The 20,097-nt window shown below is 44.0% G+C and overlaps 1 protein-coding gene across 1 annotated transcript; it reads right to left on the bottom strand.

Annotated features, from left to right (window-relative positions):
* Positions 1-389: 389 nt before the first annotated feature.
* Positions 390-8,236, bottom strand: usp46 (ubiquitin specific peptidase 46). The gene is made up of 9 exons (XM_068743168.1): positions 8,201-8,236; positions 6,834-6,914; positions 6,293-6,506; positions 3,898-4,136; positions 3,533-3,609; positions 3,346-3,429; positions 3,043-3,240; positions 2,438-2,516; positions 390-2,344 (listed from the first exon to the last, which is right to left on the bottom strand). Exons 1-9 carry the CDS (start codon positions 8,234-8,236, stop codon positions 2,243-2,245), a joined length of 1,110 nt encoding a protein of 369 aa, XP_068599269.1. The 3' UTR covers positions 390-2,242.
* Between the last annotated feature and the right edge of the window lie 11,861 nt (positions 8,237-20,097).

Here is a 20,097-nt window from a genome sequence, read left to right as displayed (position 1 = left end):
GACATGCATCATGTCCTGTTGGCAAAAAGTTGGTAAACATGTTCGACGTACAAAACGAGCACACTAAGACATTTACTATGTACATACATGGGGGCGGAGAGTATATATCTATAGATTAGGGCAGAGCTGATTTATCTGGGATTGAAACAGTCCTTTTATGAAGTCTATGTTTTGAAGGTAAGTTAAGGCAGCAGACTCCGTTGGAGTTCATTCAAAATATTGATGACACAATTTTTACTTTTACTGCAAATATCGATTCACACTCCTTGATTGGTCCTGAAGAAAAAACAAAAACAAACACACCTCAGTCAATCTTTGATTTGAATGGCATTAATGTTGTCACCGTGAGAGGATGCAGCAGGAGATTGAAAACAAAAACCCAAGTCAGGTAGTTGATGACGGTTTTATTGAAGAGAAATCAAAACAAAACTTTAAATGAGCGTTAAACTGTGGTTTACCTTAAAGCATTGGAGCTCATCACTTGTAAAGTGCACTTTCAGTTTACAGCCAAATGGAGACAACTCGCATCGTCTTTCTATCCCACAATGCAGCACTCTGCACCCGAGCTCTGCTCTGCACAACACCTTCACAGTACGATATACATCAAGTGCAACAACTGACCATCTCAGTCAGGGCAAGTGCATCAGTGATAGTGGAAGATCTGCACAGCAGCAGCATCTCCCAGTCGTCTGTCCTGGCTCAGTTCAACCCGGTAACAAAACAGTCATGTGACAAACGTGTTTGATTATGTGATCGGGTGATTGGAACATGACAGTTCGAAGCAGGGTTCCCATTAATGGTCGGCATTGATGCTAAAATCTCTGCATTTCAAGATCTTCCCTTTAAAAAAATATTTCCTATTTCCAGAAGTGTTTTCTACATAATATAAATGTACAAGATATATCTTTAGAAACAAAAATAATCTGTTAGAATGTTGCACGGTCAGTGCAGACTCTCGTTTGGCACGTGCTTCTTTTGAATAAAACAAAACATGACGGATTAAGAAATAAGTGAAAGAGGGTTGTAAGTCAAAATCCCAGCAGGTTGCGGGCACTGCAAGATGATGGAGGCGTTTACATCACCACCAACACGAAGCACTGGGCAAAGGTTAGGCCGCTCAGAGAACCACGTATTTAACATTTAAATGTTCTTTAAAGCGGCCTCAGAGGGAAATCCACATTGGATAACTCTTACCGCACTGGTCAATTAAAGTTTAGGCAGCTCTGGGCCGTGCCTCACCTGCTTCACGTTACTCTGTCTTTGATTTAACATGCAAACTACAAACTGAAAATGATAAAACCATCTGTTAGTTGGGTTTTACATATAGAATATCCATCACACTGAGACCCTCGACATACGGAGCTCTAAAATGGGCCACACTGCACGCACACACCCCTTATCGACCGGCATCAGTAATAAATATTGTAAGATCAATAAATTAGGCTCTCTAGGACAATAAAAAGTTATACAGACGGGTCTGATTTGAAGGGTCTCTTTTCAGCAATCGGCTCCATTGGATTTAAAGTTAACATATTTATCATATCTGGTGAGAATAAAAGGACATCGGCGGTAGACAGGCAGCAGCTCTAAGACAAAGTCTCTGTGGGATAAAAAAAAAAAAAAGAAACTCAACAGTTACAGGGAAAAATGAGGTCGTTTTCATCAGTGGGTTTGTCAATAAATGCTCTGCTATTGCTTTAGCACCACTGGAAATGCATGAACGCTCCTTTTAAGTGTTTGTATGAAACTTTACTCACTTCTCGTGTGTCCGTCCGGGACATAAAAGATTTAAAACGAGGACAGTGATAGGACAGGAGCAGTCACTCAGGACCTATGAAGTAAACCTTTAACACACACCACCAGTCACAAGCTTGGACACGCCTTCTCTCATTTAACAGATTTCTGACTCTTTACATTATAGATTCACACTGAAGGAAAATGTGAAACATTTGAATGAACACGTTAAATTACGTAGTAAAATAAAAACCGAGGACTTCTCCCATTAGTCGACACCATTCCGTGTTTCTGTCATGCAACTGAACATTTTTGCTTCCGTTATAAAGTGCAGTCTAGATGCAGGCGACTAAATTACAGAGAACCAGAAATGAAGAAAGAGTAACCTGTGGGTTGGGGGAAAAGGATCGGCACACACTGTGAGGACAGGAGCAGGATGGGATGAAGATGGCAGCAGTCGGGGTCTCCCTCAGCTGGTCTTCTCCTGCGCCCACTGATCCGGTTCCAGTCACTCCCTGGACTGGTAGAAGAGGATGTATCCCGACTCAGAGTTCTTTGAGATGTCTGAGGTCAGCCCGTAAAACTCCTCGATAGCCTGGGCGTCAATTTTCTGCACAATGCAAACAAAGACGCCGCTTATTGATAATACGAAACACCATGCAACGTACAAACGGGCGAGTCAAAGAGACTCGGATTGACGCACCTCCACAATGTCATCATCAAACAGGAGCCAGAAGCCATGGCTCTTCACTATGGTGATGTAATGACCTCTATTCGGGCCGCTGAGGACACAGAGACAAACATTGACTCCCCGTTTGTGATCTACAAGCTCCAACATCACACCGCGTCCATCCCCCTGTAGCAGCTGCTGAGGTCATCCCTGCTACACGAACACAGAGCTCAGGTTGCACGCAGATATTGATCGTCAATACAGAAGGGTTTGAAAATAAGATATATATACTGTGCTTGGTTGTGCAACAGAACGTACATGTTAAGGCATCTAATAATTAAATTCAGTGTGTTTGCATTTGATTTAAATTAATAGCCACAGAGGTGACAGGAAATGCTAGAGAGCGTTTGGTGGAAGTAGAGAAAATGTCTATGGGTTGGCCCCGTCCACGGGGCAATCTGCAAACCTCAAACATTTTTTAGATAAAGTCCAACATCGGACATTTCACTTCTCAAAATTCAGTGCAGACAAAAACGCGAAGCAAAGAAGTCCAAGTTAAGAAAACACTGGTGAACACCTGAAACAGCTAAAAAGGTGAGGAGTGCTGCGTGGCTAATAGCTGTATCGAAGTATTCTACCTGCCGCAGTGAACCACCACAGCCACGAGATCGTACATGCGATCCAGGTTAACGGCATCGCTCGACGTGTTGAACAGACGGAGCTCCAGGGGGAAAACCACCCGATAGGACAGCTTGGTGTATCGGTGCAGCTGCTCCATGTACTTGAACCTCTTCAGGTGCAGCGCGAGGATCATGGGAAGCTTCTTCACACGCATCCTACAGAGAGAGCGTGCGTGTTCAGAGGTGGTGTGTGTGTGTGTGTGTGTGTGTGTGTGCACTCTGACAAATGTGCACTTGTGTTCAGCCTAGCGCTGCCCTGACCGTTTCTGTGCCTCCTGCTTGCTGCAGCATGTCTCACAGTAGTATTTGTATTCACTGCACAAAGTCTCCGTGTTACTGAAGTCCCTGGAGGGGGAAAGATCACACCACAGTGATGATTTACTCACAACAAATATGTCCCCCTGTGAGCCTTAAGCCGAGAGTGGGTGCGTAAATGAATCCACTTCACCTGAGACAGTGTGTAATTGATGTGTTCTGCTCCACGTCCACCGAAAGATCCAGGAAATCTTCGTCTTTGCTGCTCACCTGTCAGAAAAAGGGGGTTCCAAAACCCGTCATTGTCTTTGACTCAATCAGTGAGGATAAACCCACAGCGACACCCCCCCCCCCCCCCCCCACAGGGCCACCCTCTGAAATGCCCATTAGAACCAGTAGCTTTGGTGCCTGTTTGCAGGGGTTGTTCAGGGCGACCCATCCCGCTCCTTTCCCTCAGAATCTTAAGGACAAAGCCAGCGGCAGGTCTGCTGGAAAGGAGGTCTTTGCAAAAGACTAATCCCTTTTTTCAGACTTATATTCAGACACACACACACACACCGTTTCACAGTTGAGACAGCGCGTCTCATTGGTCAGTGTCCCCTGGAAGATATCGTGGACCCACGTGGGCTCCGTCTTGTTCTCGTTCTCGGCGTCTGCAGTTACGTTGGCGCCGTTGCTCTTGATACGGCCGTTCTGCTTTTCCTGCTTCTTCTCCTCTTGCAGGATGTCCGCCACCGTGTTCAGCAAATAGTTGAGGAATTCGTGGGCATCCTGCTGCATGTAGTTGTCGAACAGATCTGAGAGAAGAGGCAGAAAGGAAGCATAAAGGCTCGCATCCCTGCCGATCCACTTGTGGGGTTGCTCATTATGAATCTGAAGTAGAATTAGTACACTTGAATATAAAGCAGATGTATTTTAAACGTCTGTAAGGCAATCATCGATAAACAGCTCAAAAGATTTGGATTATAATACAACGCCTGAATCACTTATTTCCTTAAAAGAGAATGATCAACATTTTGGAAACGCACTGGCTTTATTTCTGCCTGTTTTTACCCACCTGTATCTGATGAGCTTGGTTTAGCATAAAGATTAAAGACCGGGGGAAACAGCCAGAATCTGACTAAAGGCAACACGACCCCGTTACTCGCACCTCATATTTAATACGAGCTGCAACTTCCTCATCTACCGTATTAGGAAAGCAAAAACCACGCATAAGCAAAAAATGTAGCTTTCAAGGAGACAAGTCAAATTTGAATCAGCGTCTGCAGACTTCTAGCGTCTGACATTTTCAAGGGCGTCTGGGAAAACGCTCTCCATCAAGGTCCAAAAAGAAACAGGCAGCATCAAAAAAAGCTGCCCTCAGGATTCACCCTTAGTTGTCCTTAGGATGCCCTGAGGAAAACCACAGCAATGTGCAGAAGGACCAGCATGAAAGCATGAAGGGAGCATCTCTAATGTGATTTCTGAAGGCCGACTGGAGCTGATGCACAGAGACGGGTTACCGGTACTGCTGGCGTTGGGGTAGCCGGCCAAGCTGGGTCCCAACAGAGGCTGCATTGTTCCACCGCATAAAGAGCTTCCTCAATATGAACAGCAGAGAACAGGCAGCCGCTCTGTCCGCTCGACCTTACCGCCGACATGCACCTGCTTGTCACCCCAAGTATTCAGGCTGCATTAAAACGCTGCTGCAGCTTGAGAACTTGCATGTGGAGAGGAGCTTTGGGGGGGGGGGGGGGAACAAGACTACAAATGTCTAGTACAGAAAACATGGAACACTCGCAGAGTTTGCTTTCGCTCGTCTGGATCACGTGCACAAAACACAGTCACCTCTCGCCAATGCTGCAAAGCAAAGAAGCCATTGGAACAGTAGCGGTTGTGTACCGTCTAAGAAATGAAAATACATGCACCTTATCCTCCGGAAACAATTTGACGCGCCCGAGCGTGGACGCCGTGAACTCACCGACGCACCGGCAGTCTGCAGAGAAGCATCGCAAGCTTCAGTCCTGCGGTTGATAGAACCCGCCCCCGGCTACACTCGCTCGTGCTAAATGCTTGGCGTGGATCGTGCACGGTCCGAATCCAGGCGGAGACGGTTCGTCCACGTGCTTGAATGGCGGACATTCTTCTCTACTGGTGCGGTAATCATTTAAGGACTGCATACTTTCAATATGGGCGACTCGCTCTGGGATTGACTTCCAAGTGAATCTTAAATAAGTTGACGGCGCTCCATTAAGTGCTCTTTGGTCTCAGTGAAGCGCGGATCTCTCTCTCCCTCTCTCTCTCTCTCATGAAGGGGCAGAAGACATCGATCTGCCAGAACTTTGGCACAAGTCTCCTTCTGCTGGAGGAGGAACGTGATGGCGCCCCAGAGGATGTTGGGAAACCTCATGAATCTCTGCATCAGTAGGCTGGGGAGCTGATCACATGCGCATCTCATGATTTGATAACCGTCTCGTGCTTCATAATTCAGCAGTTTGTCACTCAGGAACTTGTCGAACGCTTTTTCTTGCTCTACATTCGATACTTAAACTTTCGCTCCGGCGTCCAAGTAAAAGAGGAAGCTGTAAGAACAACAACTGTTGCAATATCGTGACACCGAATCACAATTCCTGACATTTATATTGATGTCTGTTAGTTATTATACAACATTTCTGGGTAATGTAGCCCCTTTTTTTATGCATCACAATTCAATAACTGACTTAAAAATGAACGAGAGTCGCTTACGTCCGCCGACTATCGTCTTCTCTCGCCCTCAGAGTGATCATCACCGATAACTAGGCTTATCTTCGCCCAGCGGCACGCTCTTACCGCTGACTCAGCAATGACGGGAACTCTCGCAGACGACGGGAAGCAGCAATCAAAAATGTGGCTTTACTTCGCTCTGGAAAATACTGCGTTGTCACGACACAGAACATCCGTCCCAAAATTATTTCGTGCCAAAAAACGAACTCACCGTTTTCCTTCCGTAGGCGGGAGATAAACTTCTTGGGTGGAATGACGCCCACTTTCTTCTTCTGAGTGGCAATTGAGTGGAAAAGGTCGGCCAGGCATGTCAGCAGGTTCTCCTTCTTCTTCTGCTGGGCCTTGTACGCCAGCACGTTCTCTCGAAAAGGCCGGCAGAAGTACAGAGCCTGAAGCACTGAGTTACAGTAGCACGTGTTTCCAAACTGAGGGACGGAGAACAGAAGCAAACAGGACATTTCGGGGTCATACATCATGCTGGAAAAACACTGAAAGGCTTAAACCGTTTCATCCTCCTCTTGGCAGACGCTGCACCTGCCGTGCTGAGGAACATGGGTGTTTACGTGAATGCCGTGCTTCAGTAACAGAACGGTCTGTGAGCTAAAGTATTGGCCAGCAGGCTCACAAACATCCCCGCAGCCCGGTAGAGGACATGACTCACCGCGGCCCCACAGAACCCATTGTGATAAACGACACCAGTGTTTTTCCGCCAATGACCTTTGAATTGCACGAGAGGATTTAGTGACACTCACGTTGACCAATCCGAAGTAGTGCTCATTGATTGGGAATTGCTCCGGGCCGATGTCTTTCTCCAGAGCAGAGGCATTGGTGCCCTGAAGGAGAAGAAACAAAGCATCAGCAGTGAAGTGACAAGCGTCCGAGAGTTTCAAGGCAGGGATTAATGCTTTGTTTGTTTAGTTTTAGGTTACATTTGATATAAAAAAAAAAAAAGCTAAATCATTAATAAGGACGCAGATATCGGTTCGGTTCGTGGAAGAATCTGGCTTTCATTCCTTTTCACTTCTCTGTCGATCCAGCCGGCGATTATCGCTTTGTCCCGAACTAGGAATGCACGAATAAATGATTACAGCTGCTATTGTGATAACTGATCAACCATTACTTCAGTTGTTGCTTTTTTTTTACTCAGACACGCCAAAACCGACTTGTTCCTACTTAGATGCTGTTCTCATTACCGCATCGTCCAGTAACAGATTTTGTCTTTAGGTGTCAAACGGACACAAAAAATGTTGGATAACCTGATGTATATAACCTGGGAGAAAACATCATGTTCTGCAGCCTCGGTCAGCCCCCCCCCCTCCCCCCAAAAAGACTTTCAAAAAGAGCTCTGTGAAACGGCAAAGAGCAATCTCTAAGGGAAACAGTTCCTGGTTGCAAAATCCCGTGTTTTTCTTGTAAATATGATGAGTAATCTAGACAAATAAGGACTCCCCTCGGCCTCTCCGGGCCCAGCCTCTGATGACAGTGAAATCCGAGAACCATCCCAGCGTGTGATTGATCAGCAGTGCAGCAGCTCTGTGCATTTATGCAGCGGCACCGAGGGGAGACAGTCACTGCAGGCTTTGACGTTGCATCCAGGCTACAGAGGGACAGCCAGTGCCTCCATGCAGCAGGACCACGTTACGCAATCCCGTTTAAGGTGCCAGCGCGGCCTAGTTCACCTGTCAATCATCGCTGGGGAGATGATTGTGAGCAAACACACAAACTCCCTGAGCAGTCCCTCGGACAACTTTGAGCAACATTATTTTAAACGCAGTTCACATTTGAAAGCAAATCTCAAAGTGCACGATAGTATAAAAATAAATAGAGAGAATAGCACGGAATGAATCTTTACATGTTTATGTTATTTTCAATTTAGGTTGGATTTTTTTTTTTGTGCGCAAAGACCGTATCAGCTGTGCGTAATTACGCACGAGCGCGCCTTAGAGGGAACGCTGCCTCCAAGTAATCCACTAAACATCTGTCGTGCGGAATGTTTATCTTGAACTTGCAGAGAGGAGGAGGAGGTGACTCAATCATCGATACAATCAATACACAGCTCCAGTCCAAGCAGCCCTGCAGGGAAATCGATAGCAGCGCGCAGACTCCACAAGATACTCACCATATTACAAATGGAGGCGATGTTTCTGACAGTCATTTAGTTACAGTGTCCCCTTCGCCGCCATCTTCATGAAATAAACATGTTTTTTTTTTTAGCAGAAGGCGACGCTGAGAAATGAAGTTAATTCGCAGCCGCGGCTGGAGGCCAGCCTGCAAGCTAGCGCCAGAAAGCTAGCGGAGAGACCCGGAGAACCGGGCGGCCAGCACGGAGCTGAGAGTCGAGCTACGCTGAGCGCCGACACGACTTCATCCTCACGGAGGATTCAACCCCACTCCGGTTTAAAACTGTCGCTGCATCGCTGAGCAGTGGAGGGACAGAGTTCCAGGTAGCAGGTTGTTAGCAAGCAACCAGGAAGCAAGCAGGCGCTGGGCCGTGTAGCCCCGCCCACTTCAGCTGAATTCCGCAGCTGATTGGTTGTAAAGTTACTCTACTTGACTGACATGAGACCAGGGCCAAATACAGACATGGGAGTTGTAGTTCATATTCCATTCAATCAAGGTTGACCAAATAATAACTATAAAGATATACATTTGTGTTTATTATGGAATTATCTGCTTATAATAAATATATGTTAGTCTTTACAAATGCTTGGTCTACATTAAGCCCCACTTGCCTGTGAGTAACCTTTAATTTGCACGTTTTATCTGAGCAAATGACCATAAAATAAAAATATATACAATTCACAGTTATATTAATCACAGAAAACATCCAATCTTCCCATTTAAATAACTTTAACTATAGATTGTCTCACTGACAAAGTTGCAGACACTAATGCTTTGTCACCCATCACCGATCTATTGCAAACAAATTAATCAGTACAATTAAAGAGGTACATTTTCAAACAATTTAATTGGGTTTAGAACAGAACTTAACTGACATATTTACAAATTAAAAGTTAAAATCAATACAGTGGAGGCAGAGTGATCCTGGCTTTTAGTCCCTATTACTGTGTCCTCATTGAAATCTAAATAATTTAATAACAAATCAATTATGTTCATTTTTATTCAAAACAATCTTTCTTTTCAAGATGTACAGGTGAGCCGATGTGTTGACGCAAGGCTTCAGCCGAGCGGAAAAGGCGAGTGAATTCAGTGTGTGTTTATTCGGGCTTAATGTGCCTCCACATGTTTTGGACAGAGCTGACAAGACAAGCAGGTGAACCTCGGAGGATTTTCTCTGCTCGCCTTGATTGAGATCAAAAGTGGAGTTGAACATTAGGATTTTCTGCGGGTGCACGTGCACTAAAAACACAGATGGGCAAAGACACCCACACACACACAAAAAAAATAGTACCGAGCTGAGAAAATGTTTGAAGCAGACGAGGCTGGCTGTACTCCAAAAAAGCCCCGACATCATGGAAAAAAATGGAAAATTGACTTCTGCGTTATTTTTGTACCACTAAGAAAATAACCCTGCAGTTTAGAATCTGTGACTCGCTGGAACTTGTTGACATTTGACACAGACTGAGACATCGGGGGAACAATCTATTGAGATTTCTTTTGTATTTTACAGCAACAGAGAGGCTTTATTTTTGCTGTTAGTGTATGTTCCAGGAGCACGGCGTACTGTGATGACTGCAAATACAAAAAAAGTCTGAGCCAAAAGGTTAAAACATTTGACCTGTTAAAAATTAAGCATTCGTTTATATAATTCAATATTTAATTGAGTAAAAAAACCAAAAAAAAAAAAAACCCTCATCCAACAATAATAATCTTTACTGCTGTGTTATTGAAGTGTATGCCATTAACATGTGATCATACCAGGAGCAACTCATTCTTGTTCCAATAAAATGTTCTGATACTGGCCAAATTATTATTTACTCTGAAGCTACTGAGGTTTAAAAAAAAAAAAAAATAGAGTCGTGCAATTCCATTTTTTTAAAGGTTGAGGCGACCCTGTTGTTTGTGTGTTTGTATTTATTGCATTTGTTTGTCTTATAATAACATTAGGTAGTCTTCATCTAATGTATTGTCTTTGCAGGTTTCAATGCACAAAGGTGTTGAAGACGTTCTGGGTGAGCTGTAGTACTGGTAAAGTCTTGTCACAATAGAGATGATATATAGTTTAATAACATCACTTGCTTATTAAAACAGGTGGATTTTTTTTGCGAGAGTAACATACCTCAGGAAGAGGCATTACCTCAGACCTCCAGCACACAGAAACTCCGCACAATTTAATGGCGTATTGTAAGGAAGGTAATAAATCTTCTCCTTGCAGCAAGAAGCTTCAGATTACAGAACTGTTCTGCTTCCAGCCTTGAATGTAGACGAGAACGTTTTGAGTTTGCATGTTCCCCCTGGGTGCGCTGGCTTCCAACGACAGACCAAAAACATCCATATATTACTATTTTGGCCAAGTTACTTAAATAGAATAAATATTGCCTGTGTTTTATCAAGGAAAGTCAAGAGAACAAGAGGATCTCGGCCAATAAGGAGGAGGGGGGGATGAATTATTGCACACCCAACTGTTGGAATGCGTCCTGGCTCCTGGGACAGTCTGTTCCTCGGACTCATCTGGATTCTAATTTACATCTACAGCACCCCTGTTATTGTAAACACAGGAACAGGGCATGCTGGGTTCTGGCATGCCGTTCTCTGTTACGCTGGCACACTGCTAGGCATCTGTTGTCATCAGTGGTAAATAGCAAATTAATCCAAGGCTTGTATGCAAATCGAAATGATAAACATAAACACGCAGAAGCTTGTGTCCGTTATTAATTCATTCTTCTGCCAAGAGGTCAGAAAACACACTTTATAAACGGCATTCGTCCCATCTCTGCATCTTCAGGGTTATTTAACATTATTAATATGTTTTATTTATTGAAACTCATCTACATTAATAACACATAAACAGACTATAAGAATTTACCGCCTCAAAGACAGTGTTTGTAAGGTGCACTATTGGCAGTAAGAAGCACAGCCTTGAGTCAGCATCGATACATCTCTGTCACACTGGGCTCGGCAAGCTTTCTCTGTTCTTGAAACTGTGCAAGCTGCATGAGAATTCTCCATCGAAACCATTTTCTTATTTTATGTTGTAAAACAATAAAACGTACTGAAGGTACTGAACTGAAATCGCAGTTTCCCTTGCCCCAAAGCAATGTCTTAATTTTTTTGTTTTATCCACCCAGTACAATGATACAAAAGTGGGAGATAAAATCCTCCTTTTGGAATGGTGCAGCCACCGGATAATAATTAATAAATTGTTAAATAACTAGCATGCTCCTGATGGTGCAGTGGATGCAATGTCTTGCATTTCTGTCATGTAAATGCAAGACATTGTTCTCTGGACAAATACACATTCATGTTAACCTGAATCTCAAGATCATAATATGTATGCAATAATTGCATAAATAATCTGTTGTGATTGAAATTCCAATATAGAATAATTTGCTATATATACCTCCCAAAAAGTTGTTATTCATGAACACTCAAATGAAACATTTACAATAGCAAGTGCATAAATGATAAATATCTTTTCTTACGTGACCCTGTTCACAGCCGCATCATAATGTGTCTGCTCTCCATCACTGAGACAGGGACGATGGCACAATGGGCACATTGTTCTCATTACACGAAGCAGGGAATGGAAAAGTTCATCGTGTCCACATAAAAAGAAGCAGCCCTCGTGCCCATGATCATGTAGGTGACCCGCATTGTAATCACGTTGGCGTGCAGCACCCAGGAGAGTGTGACATGCTGTGCTTATTAAGATGCTGATGTTTATAACAGGAGGCTACAGAGTCAGTGGGTAATGGTGCCAGGCTATATAAAGCACTGGTCCAGTTTTTATTGACTTCTTACTCACATGACTAAAGAGAGTGTATTCACAGCAATTTTGTTCCCCCCCACCATCAGAACAAAGACAACAGTCCAGACATTGTTAATATTTCATATTTCTATGTCTTAATTACTACTACATTCATATTCTAAACAAAAATCAGAAGCGCTGTTTTCATCACTACAGAAAAATGTGGACATTTGCTCATATAAACTGTCGGAAACAAAATGATGTTTCAATGTTTCTTTTTTTGTAATTTGTCTCTCGGGTAATAACAGAAGGACTGATTGTGTGGTGGAGGTATGCAGTGTAGTCAGTGTGCTCCAGTTCAGACCTGAGAGAATCTAATGGAGTCAAGAGAGCACAGATGTACAGGTACAATCCTGCTCCAACACACACACACTCACACACACACACACACACACACACACACTCACATGCTCACATATCCCCTGCATAGCTGCCTCATTGCAGGGCCGCCCTTCTTTTCCACTTGATACTCAGCAACATCTTGACCTCATCACAGCCAACAACAATAGACCTGTTTGTTTGATGTCAGTGAGATGAAATGACTGCAGGAAGCACTGGAGCTTGACCCACTTTCCAGTCCCGTGAACCCCGTGAATACACCTCGCCAGGTGCTCGAGAGCCCGGAGGTCTGCTGAGTGGACGTTCTGGAGATGCTACCCTGCCTGGCTCTACACGGCGCAGGACTTTAATGTCGTCTTGATGTCGGGTCTGGGTGGATTACTACATGCACTTCATTACTTTATCTTTATCTTTATGTGGATTCTGTCTGATTGTTACAGCATCACTGAACTTACTTGAAAATGTATTGAACAAATGTTCAGTGGGAGGGGTCACATTATTACAATGCTTTCCTGAAATGTTGAGCCATGTGACCAAAATAACGCAGTATGATCAAACCTAAACCATAAGCAGTCAGTCATTACATTACATGTTTCAAGTATTATAGCTAAAAGTAATGCTCTATTTAATTACTCTGTTAGTTATGATCGACTCTACATTGTGGAGGAACACTTTTGTTTTTAATGTTACACTAAACTTAGACCTTCTTATAAAAAAAATGAACTTTAGAATTCCATGCCTTGTTATAAAGTTAATGGACTTGATATTCGCAGGTACAGCGAGTCCCCCCCCCCCCCCCTCCCCCCGCTGTCGGCGATGTGTGAAGCGTCAGGAAGAGATATCTGCCTGATTTAACGAAGACGGGGGATCAAGTGGCCCATGAGGCTGCGGGACCCCTCCTTAAGGACGTCTGACGCACATCTATTTCTTTTTTCATTGCTGGAGAGAGTACAGTGTGTACCCTCACAAGAACATCGACACGCATCCTCATTATTGCCCGCAGCAGTTTGGACCGTCGGTTTTTCTCACTTGGTGGCAAGCTAATGGTCCGTCTGCAGATCTCTTTCCTACAGCAGATGTAACGAGTTTCTGAATGCGAGGCTGATCCAGCATGAATGTAGTTACCATGCAGTACTTAGGTTTCCCACGAAATTAAGGGAAGAACTGCTAATGAAAGTTGCAAAAATGGTTGAATTCACTCCTCTATCTGCATCTGCAGACTCATGCTCGACATGAAAGCATTTCATTAGTTTTTGCATATTCTACCTGAAACAGAGAACACAGATGTTGAGTCATCCCTGACGCATTTTACTAGGAGTAACAAAACCAGATGATGTTTGATTTCTTCTGCTTCCAAACAACATGACACACACACACACACACATTAAAACACCTGAAATCGGCTGCATCACATGATCTCTTCCTGTTGAGCTCCCACACAAAGAGCAAACGCTGCAGAGAGATGACCTTGAGGGGATTGAAGGCAATTCCCTTTTTCTGAATCAGGTACAAACACATAAGATCAAATTCTTTGTGCAGCAGTTTCGAGCGAGCTGCGTCATCACTGCGACCACGCCAACGCTCTGGAGTCTGCGTGGGAGTGTTTGGGTAAAGAAGTGAATGCAGAGGCTGCGAGGTACGTTCTATAATGAATACAACGGGAGACTGCTGAGTGTGTCTGCATCGGCAGTAACAGAACGGGTTGGACTACAGGTCTAATCATCTTAAGAGAGCAGACTGACCCACAGTGAACTATCACGTACGCGCCGGCGTGCGTCAGGGAATTATGGGTCAAGGAGTGAGACTCAGCAGAAAAACATTACAGTTTAAGTGTGAATCTCAAAAAGCAGACAAAAAGCAGACACTCAATTACTTCCCTGCTCCTTCGTCTCAAAGGCTCCTTCGAGTCGGAGCCAAAGGTTGCGGGTTTCACGTCACTATTGGTGATGATACATATTCAGTGGACAGCCTCCCCGGGAAATCTCGAGCATCAATTTCCTGAATTCTTTTGACTGTTAATGCACCCGTTTTTGCCTTTTCCTCATCAACTTATGATGGAAATGTCTTTTATTTACATGTATAAAATAAAAACATCAGTCATTGGAGGACAATTCAGCTATCATGGGATCTTCACCTTATTTAACCTGACTTGACATCACCGGAACCTAAACCACGCATGCAGCGTCGTATCTAAGTAAACTTCTCTCTCGTTTGCCTGCAGGAAGGTGAGTGAATACCCTCTGGGTCACAGAATGGTCGTTAACAACCTAATGTTGCCTTGTTTTTTTTTTGAGCATTCTCCATTAGTTTAGGCATGCCCATCACATTTGCGTTCACACGTGCCTAATCCACCTGTACTCATGTTCATTCTTCCCGTGCGGAGGTAATGACGGGATTGAGCCTGTCTGTCAGTTTCCTCACAAAGCTTAACTACAGAGACAGAGAACCAGCCTCAGGGGTGACAAAGCATCGCAAACACATGCGGGAATTGTGAAAATATCTAGGCAATTGATACAAGGCGGCGATAATGATGGAAGGAAAGCATCGACGACGGATGGCTGATGAAGGTCGAGCTAAATCATAATCAGCAAAAACACTTTAGAGCTCGAGCGCATTCGGCTCCCTCTAGCTCTACACCTGAACCAGCACGTGCTCAGCAATGCCTCCATTCCTGTTTGTCACTCGGCTCTTGTTACTTGTGAGCTGATGACACGTCACTGTGTCCCACTGGGGGGGCCCAGTGGTGAAGAGCCCAGGTGTGACAGTCGCACCAGAGCTGGCACCATTACGTCTTTCACCATTTATTCAAAACAAAGACTAAAAATATGATTCCACATCCTGACATGTTATTACAAAGTACACACAGTATTACCATGTATACATTTCCTCACTCTGCATCCTTTCCAGTAGGTGAAGCAACGGTCCGCTGTGGCTTCATTTTGACCAATCAAATCAGACCCACAGAGCCGAGCTCTGTCCAGAATCAGCCCCCGGGGGAGCTGTCTGTCTACATTAAACCACCACAGTGTCCTTCCTCTGAACCTTGCTGTGCCTCCAGCGTGGGCTTCAGCTCTGCTCAGTGTGCACAGTAAAACAGACTAGACAGACACAGAGGGCCTGTGGGGTGGGGGGAGGCAACACGCAGAGAGCCTCAAGACTATAAATCCAACCCATCAGACCCCGGATCCCAACGCGTTGAGCACACAGTGTCCGTCTGCCTCTGTCATACCAATGATGCATGATTTTATGTCATCACAAACTGGCTCCCAGGTTTTTGATAGCCCTTCTCTTCTCTAGAAATTACACTGGAAATGAATGTGAGCGCCGACCATCACTGATTCCTCAGCAAAAATGATCACCTATGAAATGAACGTGAACAGGGCCGGTTCTAGGGTGGGCTGCTAGAAACAATATGCGGACAACTTGGATGATAGGCAGCCCTGTCTAATCCTGCAAGAAACTCCCCCCCCATAGCTAATAGTAATATAATAGTTTTATTCAAATCTAAACTGAAAAGTGACAGGAAGACAACTTGAAAGTAGATCTACTTATAATACAACCCTCAATTACCGGTATATATTAACATTCAAAATCAACCAATGTTTTAGTAGAGTAGAGTTCAGTAGACTCTAATCCATTGAGACTTCTCAGCATAGACACTGTTTATCAGACTGGAAGTTAGTCAAACAAACACAACATTACAGAATTCCTTGGAACTACATATACTGTAGCTGTTGCGGAATTTTCCCAGCATGCCTTGAGACAGCGTGTGTGTGTGCCCTGTGTGTGGATGTCTTTGGATGTTCACCAGTGTTGCCTGTTGTGCAGCGGTTGGTTATTTACAGATGTTTAGGTAGAAATTGTTGCATTGGTTGTGTGAAAAGCATCTGGGCACCTGCGTAACACAGCCTGAGATGGAACGTCTCCATGCAAGAAGTTAACGGCGTGAGGAGATGGCACTGAGAAAACGGGGAGGGCGGGGGGCAGACCCTGGGGATGATAACATTCATGTGCTAGCATCACTTTAGACAAAACACCAGGCTTGTTTACAGACGCACAAAATCAAATATGTAACACATCAAGAGCTTTGGAGTTTGGATAAGCTAAAGATGTACAACAACAAAAAAGCACAATTCTTGCAGCACAACATTCACAAGCTGAGTCGGCAACTTACTGTCTGAGCGGCCGGGCAGAGGGGTCTGCTCCAGATCCAACACACATGCTGTGTCGACTGCCCGCCCAATCAGAATACAAGAACATACTAAATATATGGACATCCCTGCATTACCAATTAACAATTGATCTTTTAATATTTTTTTTTGTCTCTATTCTTTTGGTCTACACTGAGTTCCTCTGCACCCTTTATTTTGTTAGGCGTTCCACAGTCTTGGCCTCATTAGTGTTTCGCCTATGTGTGTGCTCATGACATCAATGTTTACACTAATCACATGAAGGAGGTGCAGAATGACTGTTATGAACAGGGTAACTCTGGGGTAATTATATTTATCCTTACCTCACTCGGCATGTTGTTTTCTATAAGACTGAACAAAATATCCAATGATTTATGAGACTTTAGAAAAGTAATACATTATCCAATCAAAAATAAATAAATCATTACCATGATGGTATAGAAACATGTCTAAATATTTCTGTTTTTAACAAACCATTTGTATTTGTAATTATTTTAGTCTTTCAATAATCCTGCTAACAAACAGACACTCCTTGGAAAAGGTAAAGAAATGAAACTTTAATAAAATACACACCAGTCACGTGGAGTTGGATTGTTTTGCTCACAGGTTTTGCATATGAGAAGAAAAAGTACTCAGTGGTTGAAAACAGAATAATCCCAGAGTTTAAAGTCTTACCTTAAATACAGGTCTATGGTCACATGTACACCAGAGGAAAACACCCTGCTCCTCTGCTATTGCTTCACACTGTGTTCAGTCAGCCTGCCTCTGCCACACACACACACACACACACACTCAGTGAGATGTGTTGTCATACACACAGTCAGAGGGCAGACACGTGCATGTCAACCCTCAGAAATTAGAGTAGAAATTAATTATCCCATGTTGCGCCACAGACGCTCTTTGGAATGTAAGCAGAAGCACGAGAGAGAGATGGAGAAAGAAGATTTGGATATTTTCCACAATGTTCTTCAACAATTGGCTGCGACTAAATGGCCTACATCAGTTTCAGATCTTGAGCTGGCATTCCTTGAGTGGGAGGAGGAGCTGGGTGAGTGGGGAGACCATTGTTATTCAGAACCACCTCTATGACACACACACACACACACACACACACACACACACACACACACACACACACAACCTGGTAAAACCCATTGCCTTCCCCCCCTGCACCGTTGACATTCAGAGATATGCAAATAGAGAATTTATTAGAAGGTCTGCATTTCAATAAGAAAAACAACAACCTCCCTTCCTTTGTGTGGGTCACAAGCTTGCTTTTGGTGGCAGGCCAATCAAAGTCCTATTGGTTATTTGGAAATGCAAATATGGGTATAAACAAATAAGTGAGAAAATGCATGAAATAGATCTGTGCATCTCTGTTACCCTTGTGTTTGAGTATCTGTTGTTGGATCACGCAAGAAGAGAAGCTCAAGCATTGGTCGTTGAAAATGAATGAATTAATATGAATATTCGGAATGAATAGAGAACTTTTGGAAAACTTTTAAAACCCGAAACCTCTCTGTCAGGGGATAAATAAAAAAGGACGATGTATTTTTATCAGCATTCACACAACTTTAAAGAAAAGAAAATGAGCACAGTTACAATCAGGCCTGGTAAAAAGGACAGGCAAAATCAATGGATCTTAATAATCACCCTCGCATACAGTGATTAAAGGCTATGACATGATAAGCATCAGTGATAAGCATATGACCACGGCTCACGAGATTTGCCCTCGGGGAAGCTCCAAACTGCTCCGGTTTCTCTGATATCCCAAATGGCAATCCTTTGTGGGATCAGGCCCGAGGGGCACGCGGAGGCATTATCTCCTCCCAGCTCCACTGTAAGAGGCGAGGCAACTTCAGGAAATCAGTCCTCACTTGTGTGTCAACAAGGACATCCTTCTGTGTATCCCCCCCCCCCCCCCCACTGTTTTCACCTGCCCCTCATACCCTCTGCCAACCCCCCAACTGGACATTCCTCTGTTTGCCACAAATACCTTGAATTCTCCCTGATAATTGTGCACACCCCAGTTAAAAGATAAGCCTTGTTTGACACGCTCTAACCCTCTGTTGTCACCGCCGTGTGGGCGACACCGGTGCTGGTCGGCTGTCGTCCTGATCTTTTGAAACCTGCCTGCTTTGCCTTAAAGGTATTTGAATTTAAACTCAAATCTCCCTCAGGGAAAGTGAACTAGTGGAGCTATTGTTGTGTGGACTGTACCATCAGCACATACATATACAGTACACTCATTTACTTCCATGTTTTCCGCATTGCGGGTCACGGGAGTTGCTGGAGCCGATCCCAGCTTGCTCTGTATGGGTGGCAGGTAATTTGGAGTAAGCAAGTGGCCTAAATTGCATGTTTTTGGAGGTGGGAAGAAACCGGAGAAAACCCACGCTGACACGGGGAGAACATACAAACTAGGATTCCAACCCAGTGCCTTCTTGCTGTGAGGCTGAGGCGACAGCCCTAACCACTACGCCACTGCGCCGCCAGCACATTGTTTTTCAAACGCGACCAGCTTCACCCAACAGATTAAAGTCACGTGGTGCTGCATTGACTGCCTCCCTGAGCCACTCCTCCACCTCCACAGTGTCCTACCATTATGTGCCATTGTCCAATACGGTGACTCTTAAACTATATGTCATTCATTTGAAATGGCAGAAACCTAAAAGGAATCCATGCCTCTATCACATCAAATATATATAAAGTATCTTATGAGAGAAAAAAACAGAAACAAACAAAATGCCACAAAATGCTAACAAAACGAAAGATAAAAACGAACAAACGGACAACCCCCCAAAAGTAAAAATAGTTCTGTATTTTTATGTTTACAAACCTAGCAACCATGTCTGCTCATGAATCAGGGCCACTAATTTCAGATTTCAGTACAGCTGCCTGTCATCAGCACTCTTATCAAAAATACATACCAGGCCATAATCACAGAGGGACTGGATGCCAAAATACCTCAGCGCACGAGTGCAAATGAAAGACAGGAGTGGGAGGCATGTGGGGGTAGGTAGGAGAAGGCAGGGCAAAGTGATGATACAGAATAAGCGAGACCAGAGAGCAACAGCACAAATGATTTACTTTGTGAAACATCAAAAATAAAAGAAAAAAGTTTTGTTTCAGGAGGCTCCAGAAAAACACCCAATTAAATGCATGTTTCAATTCTAAGACTGAAAACGGACTGAAATATTGTATCGTTCCTGGATTAGGAATGCTTCCATCTCCAGGACACAAATGCTTGCATGGATTCTTATAAGGCATGTTTGCGTGTGGAAGGTGTGCCTGGGTGGGGATCCCAGATGAGAAGCCATTAACCCCCCATGTGTGGATGATTTACAAGCGACAAGGGACACGTCTCAACACGTTTCCAGCTGCAACGCAACACTGGGAGTCGAAGAGCATCATGCAAGTCCACACAAACCTCATGTGTCCTAATGTCAATGCTCAATGTGATGTGTTATTATTGAATTGTGATTGATTATTACTATTATTATTTATTTCTGTGTGAAATGACAAAAGTCAAGCGCAGATAAACCCAAACTTTCCCTT

The sequence above is a fragment of the Brachionichthys hirsutus genome, chromosome 9 (genome assembly GCF_040956055.1).
Source record: "Brachionichthys hirsutus isolate HB-005 chromosome 9, CSIRO-AGI_Bhir_v1, whole genome shotgun sequence".
Classification (NCBI taxonomy): domain Eukaryota; kingdom Metazoa; phylum Chordata; class Actinopteri; order Lophiiformes; family Brachionichthyidae; genus Brachionichthys; species Brachionichthys hirsutus.
This window is presented reverse-complemented; position numbering and strand designations above follow the sequence as displayed.